We start from the raw sequence: 20,879 nt of genomic DNA on the forward strand, positions 1-20,879 counted from the left end.
CAAGGACCACCCCCCAGCCCATGTTAAAAGATAGAGCACTCCAGAAGAACAGTATAGATCTTACGATAACTCTAAAAGGACCACACCAGCTGCAGGTTTTAGAGTGAGACTTTTTAGCGTCTCTGTTACGTTGCAAACTTTAAAAACATTGCCCCTCCACGAAAAGTATAACGTTTCTCATTGGATAGACAGAATCTTTGTAGGCGGAGCTTAAGGTTAACATTGAGACCCTGATTGGTGAGATGAAAACACAGCCAGATAGTTTTTTTTAAACCAACTTCGGTAAATTGTAGTAAGGAGAAGTTAGGAGAGTAGAGTTAGTTCCGAGACGGCGAGCTGGATGGCTGGTGCGCCGGCCGCTGTCGCCTTGACGCTGCCTTAACACCCACAAGGTAATGAACGCACGCGATGCCGCATTTTTGAGCGCATAAGGCTTCACTCAGAACTGCAGAAGACTCATCTGTTACACCCCCTTTTTGCGTAATACTAGTGTCGATCGTCAATTAAAACTCATGGTGTTCACATTTGCCACTTGAAGAACAGATTTGAAACGCGATGATTTTTCTTTTGTATAGTTATTGAGAAGCCACATCACCCACTATAATTTACGACAAGTTAGATAAGTAATTAAAGATAATTGAGGGTCACTGTAGACCATTTTGATAGTTTTCTCTTTTGTGAAACTTAAATTAAACCTAGATTATAGATGTGATATGGCATAGGTCATCCTTCGATCGATTGTAGAATTTGGAAACCCTTTCAGGGAATATTTGTTCACATTTTTGTTGAACGCAGTTGGTTTTTGCCATCCTGTATTAAAACATCTCCTTTTATCAATAGTGCAATTTATAAACAATGTTTTGTGAGTAGAATAAAATTTCCAATGGTAAACTTAACTGCTTTTTCGACGTTATTTTACCAGCTAACTAAAAATAGGAAAGCCTTGAACCGTTTCCACTATATTTAGTTAGTATTGAGATTCTTTTACAGAGAGTGCAGTGGAGCTGACGCTGAGATCATTTAGTATTTGGTTATATCATCGCTAGTCTCACTGAACTCTTCTGAATTCTACATGTAATGTGTGGTCTGGCGTCTCCTTACCAGCAACAGGTCCCAGGTTCAAACTAGTCAATTCCCTAAAAAAACACGCTCTGAGCGTCGTTGCGCGAAAGTGGTAGAGAGACACGATATAAAACAAACAGACACCACCATGGATGTTTAGAGGCCTTCGGCTCCGAAAGTCCATATCGATGGTGTTTCGTTGAATGGTTCACACGCTGGCACTTGTTGATGGCCAAGCATTGAAATCTGCAACATTCTGCTGAAGGTTTGTTACATTACTATCACATTGAACGATTCTCTTCCGTCGTCGTTGGTCCAGTTCTTGCAGGATCTCTTTCCGGCAGCAGCGAAGTCGGAGATTTGACGTTTTACCGCATCCTGATAATCACGGTACACTCGTGAAATGGTCGTGCACCATGTTCAGACTCATTTTAATCTTGATAATCCTTCACTGTAGCAGCAGTAACCGACGTAGTAACTGCGCCAGACACTTGTTATCCTGTATGGGCTTTGCCCACCATAGCGCCGTATTCTGACTAATTACAAATCTCTGTATTTGAAAACGCATGCCTATACTGGTTTCTTTGGCGTCTTCAGTGTATCTTCTTCAATGAAGACAGCTGGCCACTTCTTCTAAAATGTTGATAACGAAGTCGCGAAATAAAAATATGGGACTGTAAATGCAACATGACGCCTTAGAATGAATGAACGATCGCCAAAGAAACATAATTTCGTATGCTCTGAATCTTTGAAAACCTAGTACGCAGTCCTGTTCTCAGGAACATTATCAGTTTGTCGTCTGTATGACATATTTGCATCAGGGTAACTTAAACGGAGCTGAAGATAGCTCTACGCAATCACATAGTTTACTTTGATGTGAAATAAAAATTTACCTGTGGATCTTTGTTTCAAAATAAATTTGCAATGAAGCACCAAATTGCTACCCTTACCGGAGCATCTACAGACTGTCAACTTTTCATGTATTCTGTTATGCAAATCAACTGTTAATAGCTACAAGCAGTGCCCAGAAACGAATTGTACTTCATTTTCTACATTATTACCTCATTTATATATTTGGTAACTCTTTCGAGGTTTTTTTATATTAACCCCTACATCTTCACAACTTTGTCAGACTTTTACGAATCAGGTTCAAGATTGCAGTGACTTAGGTCTCTTCTGAAAACGCGTGGGGACAAAATATACTCTGTGTTTCATCCCCTCTTTTCAAGCATGGCGTAATGTAAAGATTAATAATGCAGTAGTAGGAAACTCTTGCTTAACTACAGGGCTGTGTACCTTGTTGAAATTACAATCTTTCTCCTCTGTCCTTGTCAGTACGTGAGGAACATCTTCCATTCCAGGGCCTTGTTCTATTGAGAGAAAAGGAAACGAGAGCTTCGATGGGTCTAATTTCAGGCTGAATATGGAACTGCCTCATTAGGCAGCTGAGCGACATAAACGGAAGATAATTACTATGCTGAGAGCAATACAAAGCAATCCTCTTTATAAATATTCTCTTTGTTGGCAGAGCCCTTGAATTGTAGAGACCACGTTTCTAATAGCAAATGGGTAAAAATTTGTGGAACATTCTGTTCGTTTCTTCTGCGGAATAATTGCTCAAGGCGTCTGAATGACGAGATGGAAGTAGGGAAGAAGTAAGTTCGACGACCTATCGGCATAGAAGCCATTACAGTCTGAACACGATTTCAGGTAATTGGCATTGTCTTTTCCAGAGAAATGTCTTTTCCAGAGAAATGTCTTTTCCAGAGAAATCATCCCGGCGTTCATTGTAGGGACACCTTGAAAGAAAACGTGTTATATGGCTAGTCCTTGTTGGTGGGACATTTGGCTGGTTACATTTTAATGAAGTAACCTATAAAGGTACATTATGCCATGCTGCGACATGCTCTCGGAGGTTAGCTGGTAGTAGCGTGTTAGGAATTTGCGGAGGGTATGTGTGAAGAGCGTTAGTGACCAGCGCCTGGAGATGAGATATGTGATTGCACTGTAATCTGAATAATGGGATAATGAATATATCTCTAAATAAAAACTGAAATGACAAAATATCTACCACCGATTGCGGATACAGTTTATTTTAGAATTACAGTCTTTATTGCAACTTCAGGAATTTCATATGACGATGGTATCTGTCCAAAGGAAACAAGTCCAAAGATAAAATCAATAGCCACTTGAAGACAACTTTCTACTGTCACACCATCTTTGTTATCGGGTTTCCTAAGTAAAATTTGTCTATGAGTGTTTTCGTCATGAACTACACTCACGCTCATAGATTAAGGATAATTGCAGAGTGTGGTGCCACACAATGTACACATAGGGAACACAGATCTGTAAGTCCACAGTATTGGTAATAAGTTGGGAAAACCGTCCCGAAACACATCTGGTAAAAAACGCCACTGTTTCCTGCGCATGTGCTCCGACATCAGTATGGGATATGATCACCATGCACACATACATAGGCCGCACAACGGGTTAGCATACTCTGGATCATGTGGTCGAGCAGCTGCTGGGGTATAGCCGCTCATTCTTACACCAATGCCCGTCGGGGCTCCTGAAGTGTCCTAGGGGTTTGAAGACGTGAAGCGACACGTCGACCGAGAGCATCCCAGACGTGCTCGATGGGGTGTAGGTCTACAGAACAGGTTGGCCACTCTATTCGCCTGGTACCTTCTGTTTCAAGGTACTCCTCCACGATAACAGTTCGGTGGGGCCGTGCGTTATGATCCATCAGGAGGAAGGTGGGACCCACTGCACCTCGGTACACCGTATCTGTTACAGTTCATCTGTCAAAGACAAGCAGGTGTGTACGTGTACTAATCATAATCTCACCCCACACCATCAAACCACGACCTCCAAACACGTACCTTTCAAGGACATTAAGGGGTTGGTATCGGGTTCCTGGCTCACGCCAGATGAACACACTGCGAGAATCACTCTTCAGACTATACCTGGCCTCGTCCGTGAACATAACCTGGGACCACTGCTCCAATGACCATGTACTGTGTTCTTGACACCAGGATATGGGCTCTTCTGTGACCAGCGGTCAATGGAATGCCCCTTGCAGGTCTCCGGGCGAAAAAACCGTGTCTGTTCAGCCGTCTGTAGACTGTGTCTGCAGACATCTGTTCCAGTGGCTGCAGTAAGGTCCCGAGCTAGACTACCTGCAGTACTCCGTGGCCGTCTGCAGGAACTGATGGTGATATATCGGTCTTCTTGTGGTGTTGTCCACTGTGGACGTCCCGTACTGTAGCGCCTGGACAGGTTTCCTGTCTGCTGGAATCGTTGCCATAATTTTGAGATCACACTTTGTGGCACACGAAGTCGTACGACCTGCTGTGTTTGAGCAGCCTCCAGTCGCCCTATTATTGTACCCCTCATAACGTCATCAATAAGTGTTTTTAAGCCATTTTCAATACACTGTGACCATTAGCACGTCTGAAAACGTCTGCACACTTACTCTCTGGACTGTATTCTGACATACACGAACACACTTCTGCGTATGTGGGCTGCTGTCAGCGCCACCGTGCGACGACCGCAGGTCAAATGCGTCAAACGCACCGCATGGTCTTACCCCAAGGTGATTTAAACCCGCAAACCCCCCACCAGAGCGTTGTTTCATCATGTATCAGCATTATCCTTAATTTTTGAGCATGAGTGTACATCGCAAACCATTTAGTTAATATGTCTTATTTTATTTTTCGGACCTTAATCACTTTGGATCATTTTGTACTTCACAGCTGATACATGTTAATATAAAAACCATTACAGCTCTATTTAAGTTGAATTTATGATGCCATTTCTGGTTACGTTCTAATGAACTTCGTCACGTGACACTGAAAATTCGTCAATAGTTTTCGTAACTCTTACAGAACTGTGCGGGTAGACGATTAGACTTCCTGAGTCATGAACAACACAATAAATGTATTTCAATTAAAGTTAGGCGTGATGATTTTTACTAACATTAACATTTCATTTCGAGATTTCTAACAATTTTTTTCCTATTTTCATTCTTTCTATAATGATGTTTAACTTGAATGAAATATTAATGATTTTAATATAATTCTACGAAAACGTTAATCTGCAAACACTAACTGATATCTGACAGTCAAGCTCATACCACTTAAGAATTCCTTATTAGAACAAAAGAAAGTACACTGCAGCTGATATTAGTGTTTTTCAGTAGTCCTGATTCCAGTATTGAACTCACTGGAAACTTTAACCAGTATTGAACTCACTGGAAACCACATTTGCACCATTCAATGTAACTTACCTTAAAAGGTGCAGGTCCTAATGCACTTATTATTTTAAAAGTATATGAAAATATTCGAATTTCAACAAGTTTATTGCTCCATAAGCAAGTAATATAGTTAAAAATAGATAAAAGTTACCATGATTTCCTTCTTGTACATAGTTTATTATTTGAAAAAAATTAAATTTCGATAATATACTCACCAAATATGTTTTATCTAATTAGATCTCTTTACTAATGCTGTGACTCAGTTTGATATTTCATTGACTGAATCCAATAACAATAATAATATGGGCACAAAATTATATTCCTCTGGGGTGGTTTCTTCTTATTAACACAACACATAATATACGTCTACTGCTATAATGAACGTTCATAATACTGTTACCCATGATCTTCCACAGCTGCATGGTATAGAAACAGTCTGTGTGCAGTTGATATTCCTCCACGAGAATAAGAACCAGACACTTGGACTCACCCATACCAGAAGATAAGACAATGCTGTCTTCAGGTCGATAGTACATGTATGAGACAAACATCAAAACAAATATCCGCCAGAAATAAAATTGTCTTTTAACGAAAATAAATAAATAACATCTGCTATTACTATGTATAATGTGCACTTAGCCGACTCCACAAAAGTAAATACGTCCCACCGGTTGCTTGGACACTCCCATACCTGGAAAAGAGACATATTTGTCTTGAAATCGTTATTTCATATTTGAGATAAATAACAAAACGACATAATAACTACATCCGAAAGGAAGTCAGCTGTCAATGCAATACACTCACCATGAAGCATTGAATGTTACTCAAAACCAGCATATAGCTATACTTAAAATTCTGCGATAAACCAACTTATTAAGCTATTTCAACGACTTTTCCAAAGAAGTTGCCTCAGGTGAAAGAAGATGGTAGCTATTTTTAATAGAAACAGTGGGACCTGAAATATGCTTTGTGCCACTTGACGTGCATCTGTATTTTCGTTTCAAGTATTTTTATCCTTGTAACACTGATGGCAATCATATTTGTATGTAAACCAGAGCGTGTTTTATTTGACTTGCGGTAAACAGAATAATCGGATTTTTCAAATGACTTCCTTTGTAATCAAACTATAATACCATGTCTACAGGAAATGAAGTCGTGGTGCACTACCTACGAACAAAACGACATCGACAACCAAAAGCAGGCCTATATGCACAGTTGCAGTCGTTTTGAGTATCTACTGCTTTGAAGTCATGGGGGTTCGATTGTTTGTTGTTGCTGTGGTCCTCAGTCCGAAGACTGGTTTGATACAGCTCTCAATGCTACTCCATCCCGTGCAGGCCTGTTCATCTCCGAATAATTACTGCAACTGTATCCTTCTGCTTAATGCATTCATCTCTTGGTCTTCCTCTTCGATTTTTACCCACACATTTCCCTTCAATATTAGACTTATTATTAGTATTGGTGAGCCCTTGATGTCTCAAAATGTGTCCTATCGACTGATCCCTCTTTTTGATCAAGTTGTGCCACAAATTTCTAGTCTTCTCAATTATATTCAGTACATCCTGATTAGTTACGTGATTGCCGGCAGCGGTGGTCTAGCGGTTCTACAGTAGTTGAGTCTCATAGTGCTCAGAGCCATTTGACCATTTGAGTTACGTGACTGACCCACCTAATCTTCAGCTTTCTTATATAGCACCGCATTTCGAATTCTTCTAATCTCTTTTTGTCTAAAATGTTTATCGTCCATTGCTCACTTCCATACATGGCTACACGTCAGACAATTACCTTAAGAAGTACTTTTCTTGCCATTGCTAGTCTCCATTTTATGTCCTCTCTGATTCGGTCATCATTAGGTAGTTTACTGCCAAAATAGCAAAACACATCTACAACTTTAAGTGTCTCGTTTCCTAATCTGATTCCCTTAGCATCAACTGATTTGATTCGACTACATTCCATTATCCTTGTTTTACTTCTGTTGATGTTCATCTTACAATCTCCTTTATTCAACTGCGCTTCCAAGTCGTTTGCTGATAGAATTGCAATGTCATCGCCAAATCTCATAGCTTTTTATTTCTTCTCCCAGAACATTAGTTCCTATTCGTAACTCTTCTTTCTGTTGTGGTTTTACCTACGGTACGGCTAGATATTGAGACAAGAAGTTCCATCGTTCTTGGGAAGGGGGGAGAGGGGGTATCGATTACTTGTTGAAAATAAAGGTAGATCTCAGTGTAGCAACTCTGTCTCATTTCAGTATTCATAAATTACGTATTTTAATTTTGATGTTCTAATGTCTATCCACTCTGTGAAACACATCTATGAATAATTTGTGCACCACCCGTCTTATTTACAAGAATCTCTCACATATTTGCAGTTATAGCTGAAACTCTTATAGTTAAGGGGCGGCAGATCACAGTGTAACTGTCCTTATAACGTGGAAAAATCATGGTTTCAGTATTAAGGTTTGATCGCCCTTTATGCAGTAAGCAAGAAACTTTACTGCAATTTAGTCCCTTCGTATCCTTCCTATATCCTTATTATTTTGGGATATCGATTACAGTATTGAGTGAAACTGGGAATATTTGTTGCAACTATAAATGAATGAAAAATTGACAGGAAACTTATGTCTTGAGCTGCATATTATAACATCATTTATGTTAGTCTGTGCGACTTGTTACACGACACTGGAGTCAGAATGTAACTCGGTAACAAGTTTTAGTATTGAATTGCATGAAAGTAATTGGACTTTAATTACACGTGGTATTTTGTTAATTTCTTCCACATTTCTTCCACATTTTTACGTGACTGATCACGAGATGTGAAGAATAGTGGGAACTGCTTTTGAGAAATGTTGTATTACAAAATTTCCTAAGATCACTTTCCATGCATATTTTCCAGAATCCTCCTCATGGACAACTAAGCGATAGTAATCTATGGTCCAGGTAGGATCACTCTTTCCAGATTGGTCAGTAGCTGAGACGCCTGACAAAGAGTAGTCCCTCTAGGGAGTTCACGTCTTGAGAGTATGTGGGACAGCAATCACATGGGCCCTTTGCTATGTCTGACATTGCTTCCTCTTGCTTGTGTCATATATCTCCTGTTTTCTTATCTGTCCCTCTTGGCCAGCTCTTCCAAAAAGTTGGGAGGCAGGGAACATCTTTCATGTTTATTCTCTACTGAAGAGGGTATCAGCAGATCAGATGAGGTCAGAGTATGTAGGATAACATCCCAAAAGTACAAGAGGCAGAAGAAATCTCTTCAGGGCAGGTAGAGCTCGAAGCCTGGGAATTACAGTCTGCCTGGGAATGGTAATCCGAGTATTACACAGCGGACTTGGAAGCTCTGAGCTGGCAGCTCTCATAACATCGTCAGGGGATTTTGTACATACTGACTCTCTTCACAATACAAGACCTCGGATGAAAAAGAATCGAACACTGAAGACCGAGGCAAGTAAAGCATAGTCGATTAGATAACACATATAAGACAAAATTAGTTTCATGGAACGGAAGAGGGATTGTAAACAAAGAAATGCAACTAAATCATTAATTATAGGTAAACAAATTGATATCTGTTATAACATAAACAAAAAAAAGAAGTCACAATACATTTTGATTACTACACTTTCGTATACGGTGGAATATCTCAAAACACATGAGCAATTTGCGAGCTAGTGAGCCTAATAAATAATAAATGAAACAGAAAAATTATAGACTATTCCTTTGGTAATGAAAGAATTGCGCATGTAAACTAAAAAGTGACAGAGCATATTTAATCGTTATTAATGTACGTGAACCTTACGTAAATAAGGGATATCAGGTTTAAATCTATGTAGAATTGACTACTAAAGTAGGCAACATACACATCTCAGAACTTGTGGGTGCATTTTAAGAACAGCACAGCAACAACAATGTGCTGTTCTTAAAATGCACCCACACGTCCTGAGATGGGTATGTTGCTTATGGTGAATAACTTCGTTTGTTACTTTCAGCCAGCTGAAGATCAATATACCATTTGTTAGGGAAAAAGAACTATATAAGGTACATGTAGTGCTAGTGTTATAGAGCTTTGAAGGCCTACGTAATTGCAATCGATATGATTTGTAATAATCTAGACCGAGAAAGGGATATCTGTTCTGATTTAGTCATCACAACGGTTGCAGTTATGGCTAAGTGGAAGAAACTAAGGCCAAGAAGAGAAACAAAGCTTGAGAAAGTCTTTAAAGTGCAAGGATTAGAAAATTCTAACAAAATCAACTGGAGACGTTTTTCTTAGATATTCAAAGTGTTCATGATGTAGATGGCGTCCAAGAGAGATGACATTATGTACGTTAAGTGTCTCCATCACATACCTGCGCTTGTATGTAATGGAGACACTTAACATTTATAATGTCATCTTTCTTGGACGCCTATATGCCACTTACGACAATTTTGTAAGGCTTGCGTTTTATAGGCGACTATTAATACCACCAATGTTTGCTTTGATGTTGTAACCTGTATGTGTCCTAAGATCGGATGATGGCGGCTTTAGTTTCGCCGAAACCGGTAATCATGGAATAAAAAGAATAACTGCGATCTTGCCTACCAGTTTATTGTTTTACAAGCATCTAGATCGCTTTCACATGAGCACAATGTGCTCCCTAGAAAATAATGAAAACAATTCTTATACAATATTAAACGTGTTTAATCGTTACCTCCACACCATTTGTAACATAATGTAATATGCGCGGTGTCTAGTATTTGATAACGAGAACACTTAGTGACTTGCAACAAACTTTACACATAATTTAAAAGCCATTACGAAACGTTTTCTCGCTGACAAAGCTCTCAAAATATGAAAGGAAAAAAGTTTATCCTCTACTCCATTTTGCTCTTCACACACTGAGAAACAGGTGTGACACCATGGCTTTTAAATTTATTACTACTTTGCTGCTATCCCCATTCGCGACACATTTAGCAGACAGTATCCACGTGTGTCGCCGACAGTTCCCTCAAAATTGTATCATTGTACGGCACTTAGCTCAGGAGATCTTAGGGAAGGAGGAGATAGAATGAGAGGGAAGAGGTGGAGATGGACAGAGAAAGGGAAGAGGAGGAGATGTACAAGAAGAGGGGGGCAGAGGAGATAGAGAGGAATATTTTGAAACCAATGGAAGGCTTCACATTTTGATTCCGCGCTCACCTAGACACGTAAGGAAAATAAAATATACAATTACACTTCCACCGACGTAGCAGTGATTATCTTACCAGGCATAAAATCCTGATAACGTAGGTAAAAAATAAAAATTTAATCAACTTTCATTCGTCGTAAAGCAATGAAACTCTGTAAATCAGTTAATGTTCCTATTTTTAAGTATAGACTTTTAACCATTCAACGTATAACTCAGTGTACCTGGCTGGTTACATTTTACTGGGAGAAGAAGATGGACTAATAGAATTGAAATAAATACGTACCAGGGTAACACTAAGTATTCAGACAGCGGAAAAGAAAATTAACTATTGCCAAACAATATGCGGAATGACTAAAGAAAATATTCCAGAAGAAAATACGGAAGGAAACAAAATTAAATTTTCATAAAAGCTTTGGCACACCTATATTATTATATGGAAGTGAGTCAGGATGCCTGAAAAAGCGTGAACAAAGTGAAGCACTATCCACCATTCAAACGATCTGCTAAGATCTATGGTCCACTACAGTGAGCTGCTAGAATTCCAGCCCAAATGTTCACTGAGAATCTCACCTTGTAATTTCTCGTACAGGTATTGAGTGGATATTGGCTGTAGAAACTTCATTTGACTTTTCCGGTTGTAGGTTCCTTATATGAATACGTTCAAAAGTTCTTATTCTACAAAATCCCAAATTTTTAAAATTTGATTCTGTTACGCCCTGTATAGACCCTTCATTCGTGAAACAGACGCAATTAGACATTTGCACTACTTTACATGTACACGCTTCTCGAAGAGAAAGGAAGAGCTGTAGTAATTTTGACGATATTACATGATAAGTTACAACAAAGTGAACATTACTCCTGCCAGCTAAGAAACGTAGTATTGTGAGTGCAGCATTTAACAGCTGTAATGTCCGTTGATATCCAAGACTGTTGGAGGTAGAGAAGGATGTCACTCGATAGCTAACATTCAACATTCAGCACAAAGGCGTGGTTCGCAACTGGCCTTTAAGGTAAATAAAAAATGTTGGGCGGAAGATTGCACTGTTCCTGGCGCGCTGCGCATCCTGTTTTGTAGTCGAGATCAAAGGGAAACGCCACACCACTGTGTTTTTCACCAAACGAGCGCTTAGACAGTGCATTTGCCACAGGGAGTTGGACTGCACGCTTTGTTTAACTTGCTCCGCAGCAGTTTCCCTTCTCATGCCTTCATCAAAAGAACGACTGTATTCACGTCAGAAAAGTGTCAGAATCCAGGACGATCAGGTGAGGGGCGGTTGTAGGCGCTTCAGTCCGGAACCGCGCTGCTGCTACGGTCGCAGGTTCGAATTCCGCCTCTCGCTTGGATGTATGTGATGTCCTCAGGATAGTTAGGTTTAAGTAGTTTTAAGTCTAGGGGACTGATGAACTCAGATGTTAAGTCCCATAGTGCTTAGATCCATTTGTACCATTTTTAGCTTTTATAATCTTTGTCAAAACATGTTTCAGTATAGTGTTTCAGTTGTTAAATCCCCCAGATTAATATGTTTCCCTAAATACATCGTTCTAAATAAAAACAAGTGGCGCTAAATAACAAAGCTAGAAAGCCAGAAATTGTTCAGAATGTGCAAACATATGTCAAAATCAACTGTTAAAAGTCTCAACTTGACCGGAGCAATATTTTGGTCAAAATCGGCGTTTTTACGAAAAACTGAAGGTGCTAAATATTACAGTTAGATATATGAAAATACGTCTGAAGCTTCAGTTTGATATAAAAACATTAACTATCAGACCCTGTAAAGCTACCTCTAATAGTTTTCAAGTAATTTACTGAAAACTGGATTTGGAACAAAAACGTCCCTATATGTAGGAGATTACATATCAGTTATATTAATGACAGACAGTTTTGATTACAGCACTTGATTACATCCATTAAATAGTTAAGTTATAACAAGTTTAAAGACCTTAATGTAAATAACAATCAATACAAGATCTCTTAAAGATGTAGTTAAGAGGTCATGTTCTACTGTTGGTTTCGTTTTAAAAATAATAGCCGGCAAAGTTTAAATGCAGTCAAGCTAAAACTTTTTCTGTAATTAAAGCCAACTTGACTCCATTCATATAAAAATTGCGAAGATTGTAAATTGATTCATGACAGAGTTATTAAAATGTATGTGTCAGAGAAAGCGGCCATTTAGATGCCGCTACCTGGGCATACAACAGGTAATGGCAGATGTTCCCTTCTGCCGTCCGCTGCGACTATACATAAATAAGGTCAGAGAGGAAGTAAGACACAAGCACCCAGCTACCATACTGAAATGATAATTAAATCAAGACCCTAAGCTGTCGACAGGCGTTGATATACATCAACGGGGACAGTTGAAAAGCTTTGCCCCGACAGGGGCTCGAACCCGAGAGCTCCTGCTTACATGGTAGACGCTCTATCCATATGAGCCTCCGAGGGCATAGGGGATAGTGCGAATGCAGGGATTTATCCCTTGCACGCTCCCCAAACTCTTACGGGATTCGGTAAGATTTACTGCCGCGTGTAATAATTGTAAGGGACAGGGGAACTACGAAAGTAGTGTGTGGACATTAAGTTGGGAACGTGGGTCTCAAGGGGAGCGTGCAAGGGATGAATCCCTGCAGTCGTAGGCTCATATGGATAGAGCGTCTACCATGTAAGCAGGAGATCCCGGGTTCGAGTTCCGGTCGGGGCACAGATTTTCAACTGTCGCCGCTGATGTATATCAACGCCTGTCGACAGGTTAGGATCTTGATTTAGTTACCATTTAATTCTAAGAGAGCTGCATGGTCACCGATGGCACCTGTTCTCTCGGACACGTCTGAGTGATCAGATAAGATCTGCATAGAGATAGCATACGGTCCGCGTCAAACGCCGGCTTACGCGCTGCCTCGGATGACGTCACAGCCAGACTGCAACTAAACGCTTGCTGTAAGCACAAATGGGAAGTGAACTCGCGAGACCTGCACACCGTCCTGGATAGCTTCGATTTCACGGAAGTAACTGTGTGTGTGTGATGCCCGTAATGTTGGCGAAACCGCAAGGCAATGGTGATATTATTTTCCACTTTTGTGGCAAGCAGTTAACGAAAGATCACTTAAGGGAACTTATCGTATAGGTAGCCTCTGAACTGCTCATTGTGCTGTTTATGATAGACATAATAAGAAAAATTATTATTATTGCTATTATTATTATTATTATTATTATTATTATTATTATTATTATTATTATTATTATGAGGAATAATACTATTTTTTGCGTGAAAACGTTTGCAGAATGTAATTCAATCCGTTAGAACTCATAACGTTCAGTTATAATCATAGTTTCTGATCCCGCTGAGTAAACAGAGAGTAAAAACATTTCTTTCATTCAGCACAAGAAAAATGTGGATTTGCAGACTGGAAACTATGGTCAGTATGTTCTCAAAAGCTTTCTGGATGACCAAAAAAATATTTTTCAGGCTCTAATAAAAGACGCCGTCCCCGCTCCACAACTTTTCCTTCCCGTCTTGTATCGCGATAAATTAAGCACTTATCATCTGTCATCACATCAAACATTCAGGGGACATGATTTCGAACATCGTATAGAACTCTGTAGTTTTGCTCTGTAGCGCCTGCGAGACGAGGCTAGGCCGGCCTGTGTGGCCGAGCGGTTCTAGTCGCTTCCGTCTGGAACCGCGCGACCACTACGGACGCAGGTTCGAACCCTATCTCAGGCATGTATGTGTGTTATCTCCTTAGGTTAGTTAGGTTTAAGTAGTTCTAAGATCTAGAGGACTGATGACCTCAGATGTTAAGTCCGATAGTGTTCAGACACATTTGAACCATTTCTTTTGCCATTTATTATCCGACTTTAAACTTGAAATACAATCGTTCTCAAAATCTTGGAATCGCTGGGACCGATATCTTGTGAGTGTCTCTGTCGATAACATGAAAAAGTCGATATCCTCGCTTCCTGGAATGTATAAACTGTCTATAAATATAATGAAATTAATACGGTACCCTCAGTGCTCGTGTTCTACTCGCACCTGGCATTTACGTTTCCTAACTGCCTGGCCACTTGGAACTCCTGCTTCCTTCACTTTCCTTTATGGCCAAGCCCTGCAAGCACAACAATTTTGGTTTTGATCGGTGGTGACGAGTACATCGTAGTTTCTGTCCCCCTTTGCTACACCGATAGAGGAATTATACACTCCTGGAAATGGAAAAAAGAACACATTGACACCGGTGTGTCAGACCCACCATACTTGCTCCGGACACTGCGAGAGGGCTGTACAAGCAATGATCACACGCACGGCATAGCGGACACACCAGGAAACGCGCTGTTGGCCGTCGAATGGCGCTAGCTGCGCAGCATTTGTGCACCGCCGCCGTCAGTGTCAGCCAGTTTGCCGTGGCATACGGAGCTCCATCGCAGTCTTTAACACTGGTAGCATGCCGCGACAGCGTGGACGTGAACCGTATGTGCAGTTGACGGACTTTGAGCGAGGGCGTATAGTGGGCATGCGGGAGGCCGGATGGACGTACCGCCGAATTGCTCAACACGTGGGGCGTGAGGTCTCCACAGTACATCGATGTTGTCGCCAGTGGTCGGCGGAAGGTGCACGTGCCCGTCGACCTGGGACCGGACCGCAGCGACGCACGGATGCACGCCAAGACCGTGGGATCCTACGCAGTGCCGTAGGGGATCGCACCGCCACTTCCCAGCAAATTAGGGACACTGTTGCTCCTGGCGTATCGGCGAGGACCATTCGCAACCGTCTCCATGAAGCTGGGCTACTGTCCCGCACACCGTTAGGCCGTCTTCCGCTCACGCCCCAACATCGTGCAGCTCGCCTCCAGTGGTGTCGCGACAGGCGTGAATGGAGGGACGAATGGAGACGTGTCGTCTTCAGCGATGAGAGTCGCTTCTGCCTTGGTGCCAATGATGGTCGTATGCGTGTTTGGCGCCGTGCAGGTGAGCGCCACAATCAGGTCTGCATACGACCGAGACACACAGGGCCAACACCCGGCATCATGGTGTGGGGAGCGATCTCCTACACTGGCCGTACACCTCTGGTGATCGTCGAGGGGACACTGAATAGTGCACGGTACATCCAAACCGTCATCGAACCCATCGTTCCACCATTCCTAGACCGGCAAAGTAACTTGCTGTTCCAACAGGACAATGCACGTCCGCATGTATCCCGTGCCACCCAACGTGCTCTAGAAGGTGTAAGTCAACTACCCTGGCCAACAAGATCTCCGGATCTGTCCCCCATTGAGCATGTTTGGGACTGGATGAAGCGTCGTTTCACGCGGTCTGCACGTCCAGCACGAACGCTGGTCCAACTGAGGCGCCAGGTGGAAATGGCATGGCAAGCCGTTCCACAGGACTACATCCAGCATCTCTACGATCGTCTCCATGGGAGAATAGCAGCCTGCATTGCTGCGAAAGGTGCATATACACTGTACTAGTGCCGACATTGTGCATGCTCTGTTGCGTGTGTCTATGTGCCTGTGGTTCTATCAGTGTGATCATGTGATGTATCTGACCCCAGGAATGTGTCAATAAAGTTTCCCCTTCCTGGGAAAATGAATTCACGGTGTTCTTATTTCAATTTCCAGGAGTGTATCAATATACACGATAGCTTTTGCTGCCCAGCTGGAAAAAAAAGTCAAAAGAGTTACAATGCTAGGCTGAATAAACAGTTTAAGTTAGAAATGGGGATTGCTTACTTGTGTAATATGTATTGCATTTAATCAGAGCACACACCGGCAAAGTCATACGGAACGTGTCATTTTCCGTGTGTCCGCAGGCATGGGGAGACAGTGAGCAGTGAGCAGTGAACCAGCCCCTGCTATGATGATGAGCTTGCTGTCCCTAGTGGCGCTCCTGGCCACGGTTGCCGCAGACGTCGACCGCCTTCCGCTGCTACCCTCGCAAGGTGAGTGCATCGTCCAAGTGTAACACCATAGTCTGTCGTAACGGCTGAGCAATTACATGTTATATGTTGCACTACTAGTCATTAAAATTGCTACACCAGGAAGAAATGCAGCTCATAAATGGGTATTAATTGGACAAATATATTATACTAGAACTGACATGTGATCACATTTTCACGCAATTTGGATGCATAGATCCTGAGAAATCAGTAACCAGAACAACCAACTCTGGCGGTAATAACGGCCTTGATACGGCTTGGCATTAAGTCATACAGAGCTTGGATGGCGTGTACAGGTACAGCTGCCCATGCAGCTTCAACACGATACCACAGTTCATCAAGAGTAGTGGCTGTAGTATTGTGACGATCCAGTTGCTCGGTCACCATTGACCAGACGTTTTCAATTGGTGAGAGATCTGGATAACGTGCTGGGCAGGGCAGCAATCGAACATTTTCTTTATCGAGAAAGGCCCGTGCAGGACCTGCAACATGCGGTCGTGCATTATCCTGCTGAAATGTAGGGTTTCGCAGGGATCGAGTGAAGGATAGAGCCACGGGTCGTAACACATCTGAAATGTAATGTCCACTGTTCAAAGTGCCGTCAATGCGAAGAACAGGTGACCGAGACATGTAGCCAATGGCACCCCATACCATCACGCCGGGTGATACACCAGTATGGCGATGACGAATACACGCTTCCAATTTGCGTTCAGCGCGATCATCATGATGCGACCATCATGATGCTGTAAACAGAACCTGGATTCATCCGAAAAAATGACGTTTTGTCATTCGTGCACCCAAGTTCGTCGTTGAGTACACCATCGCAGGCGCTCCTGTCTGTGATGCAGCTTCAAGGGTATCCGCAGCCATGGTCTTCGAGCTGATAGTCCATGCTGCTGCAGACGTCGTCGAACTGTTCGTACAGATGGTTGTCGTCTTGCGAACGTCCCTATCTGTTGACTCAGGAATCTAGATGCCTGCACAATCCGTTGCAGCCATGCGGATAAGATGCCTGTCATCTCGACTGCTAGTAAAACGAGGCCGTTAGCATCCAGCACGGCGTTCCGTATTACCCTCCTGAACCCACCGATTCCGTATTCTTCTAAGAGCATTGGATCTCTGCCAACTCGAGCAGCAATGTCACGATACGATTAACCGCAATCGCGATAGGCTACAATCCGACCTTTATCAAAGTCGGAAACGTTATGGAACGCATTTTTCTCGTCCTTTCACGAGGCATCACAACAACGTTTCACCAGGCTACGCCGGTCAACTGCTGTTTGTGTATGAGAAATCGACTGGAAACTTTCCTCATGTCAGCACGTTGTAGGTGTTGCCACCGGCGCCATCCTTGTGTGAAGCCTCTGAAAAGTTAATCATTTGCATACCACAGCATCTCCTTCCTGACGTTTAAATTTCGCGTCTGTAGCACGTTATCTTCGTGGTGTAGCAGTTTTAATGGCCAGTAGTGTACCTTCGTGATATCCTAATTGTCTTAAACCAAATCCGTATTCTAAGCTGTCATTGAAATTAATTTTAACAAAGTTTTAGAAAGTACGATGGAGCTCTGACGTATTCTCGTACAAATGTAAATCCCCATTTTTGGCATATTATTGACAACATGTCGCACTACCTTTACATACACTTTTTAACAACATGTTTTCCCATTGTGACGGTTCGCTACACGAAGTATTGGACATTTTATGCATTTAGTCACTTTATTGCAAATAATACAAAGTTTTGACGTGATTTATAAAAGCTTAAGGAATACTGGACTCAAGGCGGGTTACAGTTGAGGGCACTAAGTGGGCGTTAGACCAGGCAGTCATTTGTTCCAACTAATATTCCGATAGTTGAGAGAAATGGGCTGGGAGGTGGACGTCAGCATGGGAAGATATGTTAAAGCTAGCAATCAGTAGACAAAATGCAGGTGGTAGAGAAAAATATGGAAACACCAAAACCATACCACATTAACATGTCCAACACTGTGTAGGACTCGCATGCGGGACGACGACGGTTCAAACCAGCGTTCGACCATCCTGGGTTGGGTTTCTGTGATTTCTCCAAATCGCTTCAGGCAAATGTCGATATGATTCCTTTGAAAGAGCACGGCCGATTTCCTTTCCCATCCTTCACTAATTCCATGGAACCGATGTTTGGCCACCTTCACCAACTTAACCAATTAACCAACAAACCAATCACGGCATAGGAAAACCGATAGCGTTCAAAACAGCTTACAGCGGCCTCGGATGGGTAGATATAGGTCCTGTATAGTTTTCAACGAAATGTTATGCAGTTCTTCCTGCAAAATAGTGACTAGTTCAGGCAACGTTGATGGAGACGCACAGCGATCACGCACTCTCCTTTCCAAAGTAGACCAAAAAGGCTCAGTAATACTCAGATCTAATAACTGTGGTGCCTGTTGCAGTTACAATACTCCTACATCCTGCTCACAAAACCAGTCCTGGACGAATCAGTCTGTGTGAACAGGGGACCCGTCGTCATGGAACGTAACATCACCATTGGGGAACAATCATTGTACCCCGGGATGGACCTGATCAACCAAAATGGTCACATAATCCTTGGCAGTAATGCGACCTTGCAGCGTAACTGTGGGGCCCACAGAATACCACGATATGGCTGTCAAAATCATAACCGATCGCCCGTCATGTTTTAATCTTGGGACGTAAACTAGGCCGGAAGATGGAAGCGTGAAACAAAACTGTTTCGAACAAATGACATTCTTCCTTTCCTCCATAGTTGAGGTTTTATGGCTTCGGCACCACGTTTTATTGTTACTGGCATTTTCATCACTGATAAGTGGTTTTGGATACCAGCTCGCTCAGCATTTCCCATCCTTCACTTCGTCGTCCGGCATCAGATGTTGCAGAAATTGGTCTCCGTAAGAATCCAAACAAAGACGCTGGTCTACTACACCATGCAATACTGCTCGTGGTACTTTAAGTTCCATAAATGCCTGTTGAAGTTACTTACTTCTGAGAAAAAAATGTCTGATGTCCTCCACGAAACACCATGATGTGCAGAGCCAGTAAGTTCCAGAACATTTTCAGTTGCCATAAACATATGACACCATTCCTTAGTTGTTTTCACATCAGGTGAATTACATCCATACATCCTACGATAATTTTCTTTGCACAGTAATCGGCGATGTTTTGATGTTTTTTTTTTTTTAGTGTAATTTCGGTAACGAAGAAGTACGAGGGGGCGTTCAATAAGCAATGCAACACATGTTTTTAAAAGTTGATTGGTTTTATTAAAGTTCCAATGCACCATATTATTCCCCTCTTTTTGGCTATAGAACCCCATTGTTCATCATACCCTCGATTCAATGCGACAGCGTGTCGCCACCTTATTGTGAGGGCCTGTATGCCTGCATGATACCCCTACTAGTCTAGGCGGAGGCAGCGAGTTAGTGTATCAATAACAGCCCCGCCAGCCTCGTAACGAGCAAGCAATTCCGGACGTATGGCCCTTCGTTGCTCTTTTTGGTCTTGGTTGCACTTTATGGTTTCCGTTATTGTTCTGCAGAGCCTATGAATATCTGCGATGCTCTGACTTCCCTCCAACAGAAACTCAATGGCACCTTCTGACGTCATTTTGAAGGTTACGTATAGCACCGCCACCTATCGCCGCTTGATGACACTAAAGGGTCTGTAGCGGGAATATTCCAGGATATCCTAAATAAATTCTTTAATTTTTTCAACCAAAACTGGTCGACAAAAAGCGTTACATTACTTAATAAACGTTGCTATTCTGTACTGTAGCGATTAGTTATCAGCAAAATATTAACGTGCTTCTAGTAGTTTGTACGTAAAATTTAGCTGTATGCAGATATATATCTATCAGTTGAACAGAAACAATGGGATTGGAGTGAATAAATGGAATAAATAGATTGGTAACAGAAGTAATTATGCCAGCAGTTGATCAAGTAGTTCAGTTTAGTGGAAAACGTGCAAGCTATCACATGTCTTACGTATAACTTTCATTACTTCACTTTTGCAGTTATGTTTTCAACCTGGTCTGGCCCGTCATTGATATCAAATGAATATGTGCTCCGACTGTTCTCCATTCAACGATAATAGTTAAAGCAATCCACAGATCTGAATTACAGGCAGATGGGACTGCCACTGCTGTATCTTGATTATTGCTTCAAGAGCATAAAAGTCTGATTCTGATAGCTGGCTGCTGACTCTGTACAATTTTTTTTTTTTTTTACATTCGTCTCGTTGTGTGTGGGGTGAGGGGGATGGGACGATTAGCTGCGGCCTAGCTGTCGCTCTAGTTAATTTAACCAATGTACTTCTTTGTAGCATTTGTAATTAGCAAAAATTAGTGCCTCGTACGCACAACTTGCTGAATGTAATTACAGCATTTCTCAATTTCTTCTGCTAAATATTACGGAACGTATCTATTTTTGTGATAGTTGGTCTTACAAAATTATTTACTAATTTAT

At 41.9% G+C, this 20,879-nt stretch overlaps 1 protein-coding gene across 2 annotated transcripts in view; it reads left to right on the forward strand.

Moving 5' to 3' along the window:
* The window catches only part of LOC126278174 (uncharacterized), a 725,569-nt gene that overhangs the window by 626,901 nt on the left and 77,789 nt on the right, over positions 1–20,879 (forward strand). For both annotated transcript variants that reach the window (XM_049978070.1, XM_049978071.1), the window contains one exon: positions 16,280–16,408. In XM_049978070.1, the coding sequence (XP_049834027.1) occupies positions 16,324–16,408 (85 nt within the window). In that variant the 5' untranslated portion in view covers positions 16,280–16,323. The remainder of the gene's footprint in view (positions 1–16,279; positions 16,409–20,879) is intronic.

Source organism: Schistocerca gregaria, chromosome 6 (genome assembly GCF_023897955.1).
Source record: "Schistocerca gregaria isolate iqSchGreg1 chromosome 6, iqSchGreg1.2, whole genome shotgun sequence".
In the NCBI taxonomy this organism is placed as follows: domain Eukaryota; kingdom Metazoa; phylum Arthropoda; class Insecta; order Orthoptera; family Acrididae; genus Schistocerca; species Schistocerca gregaria.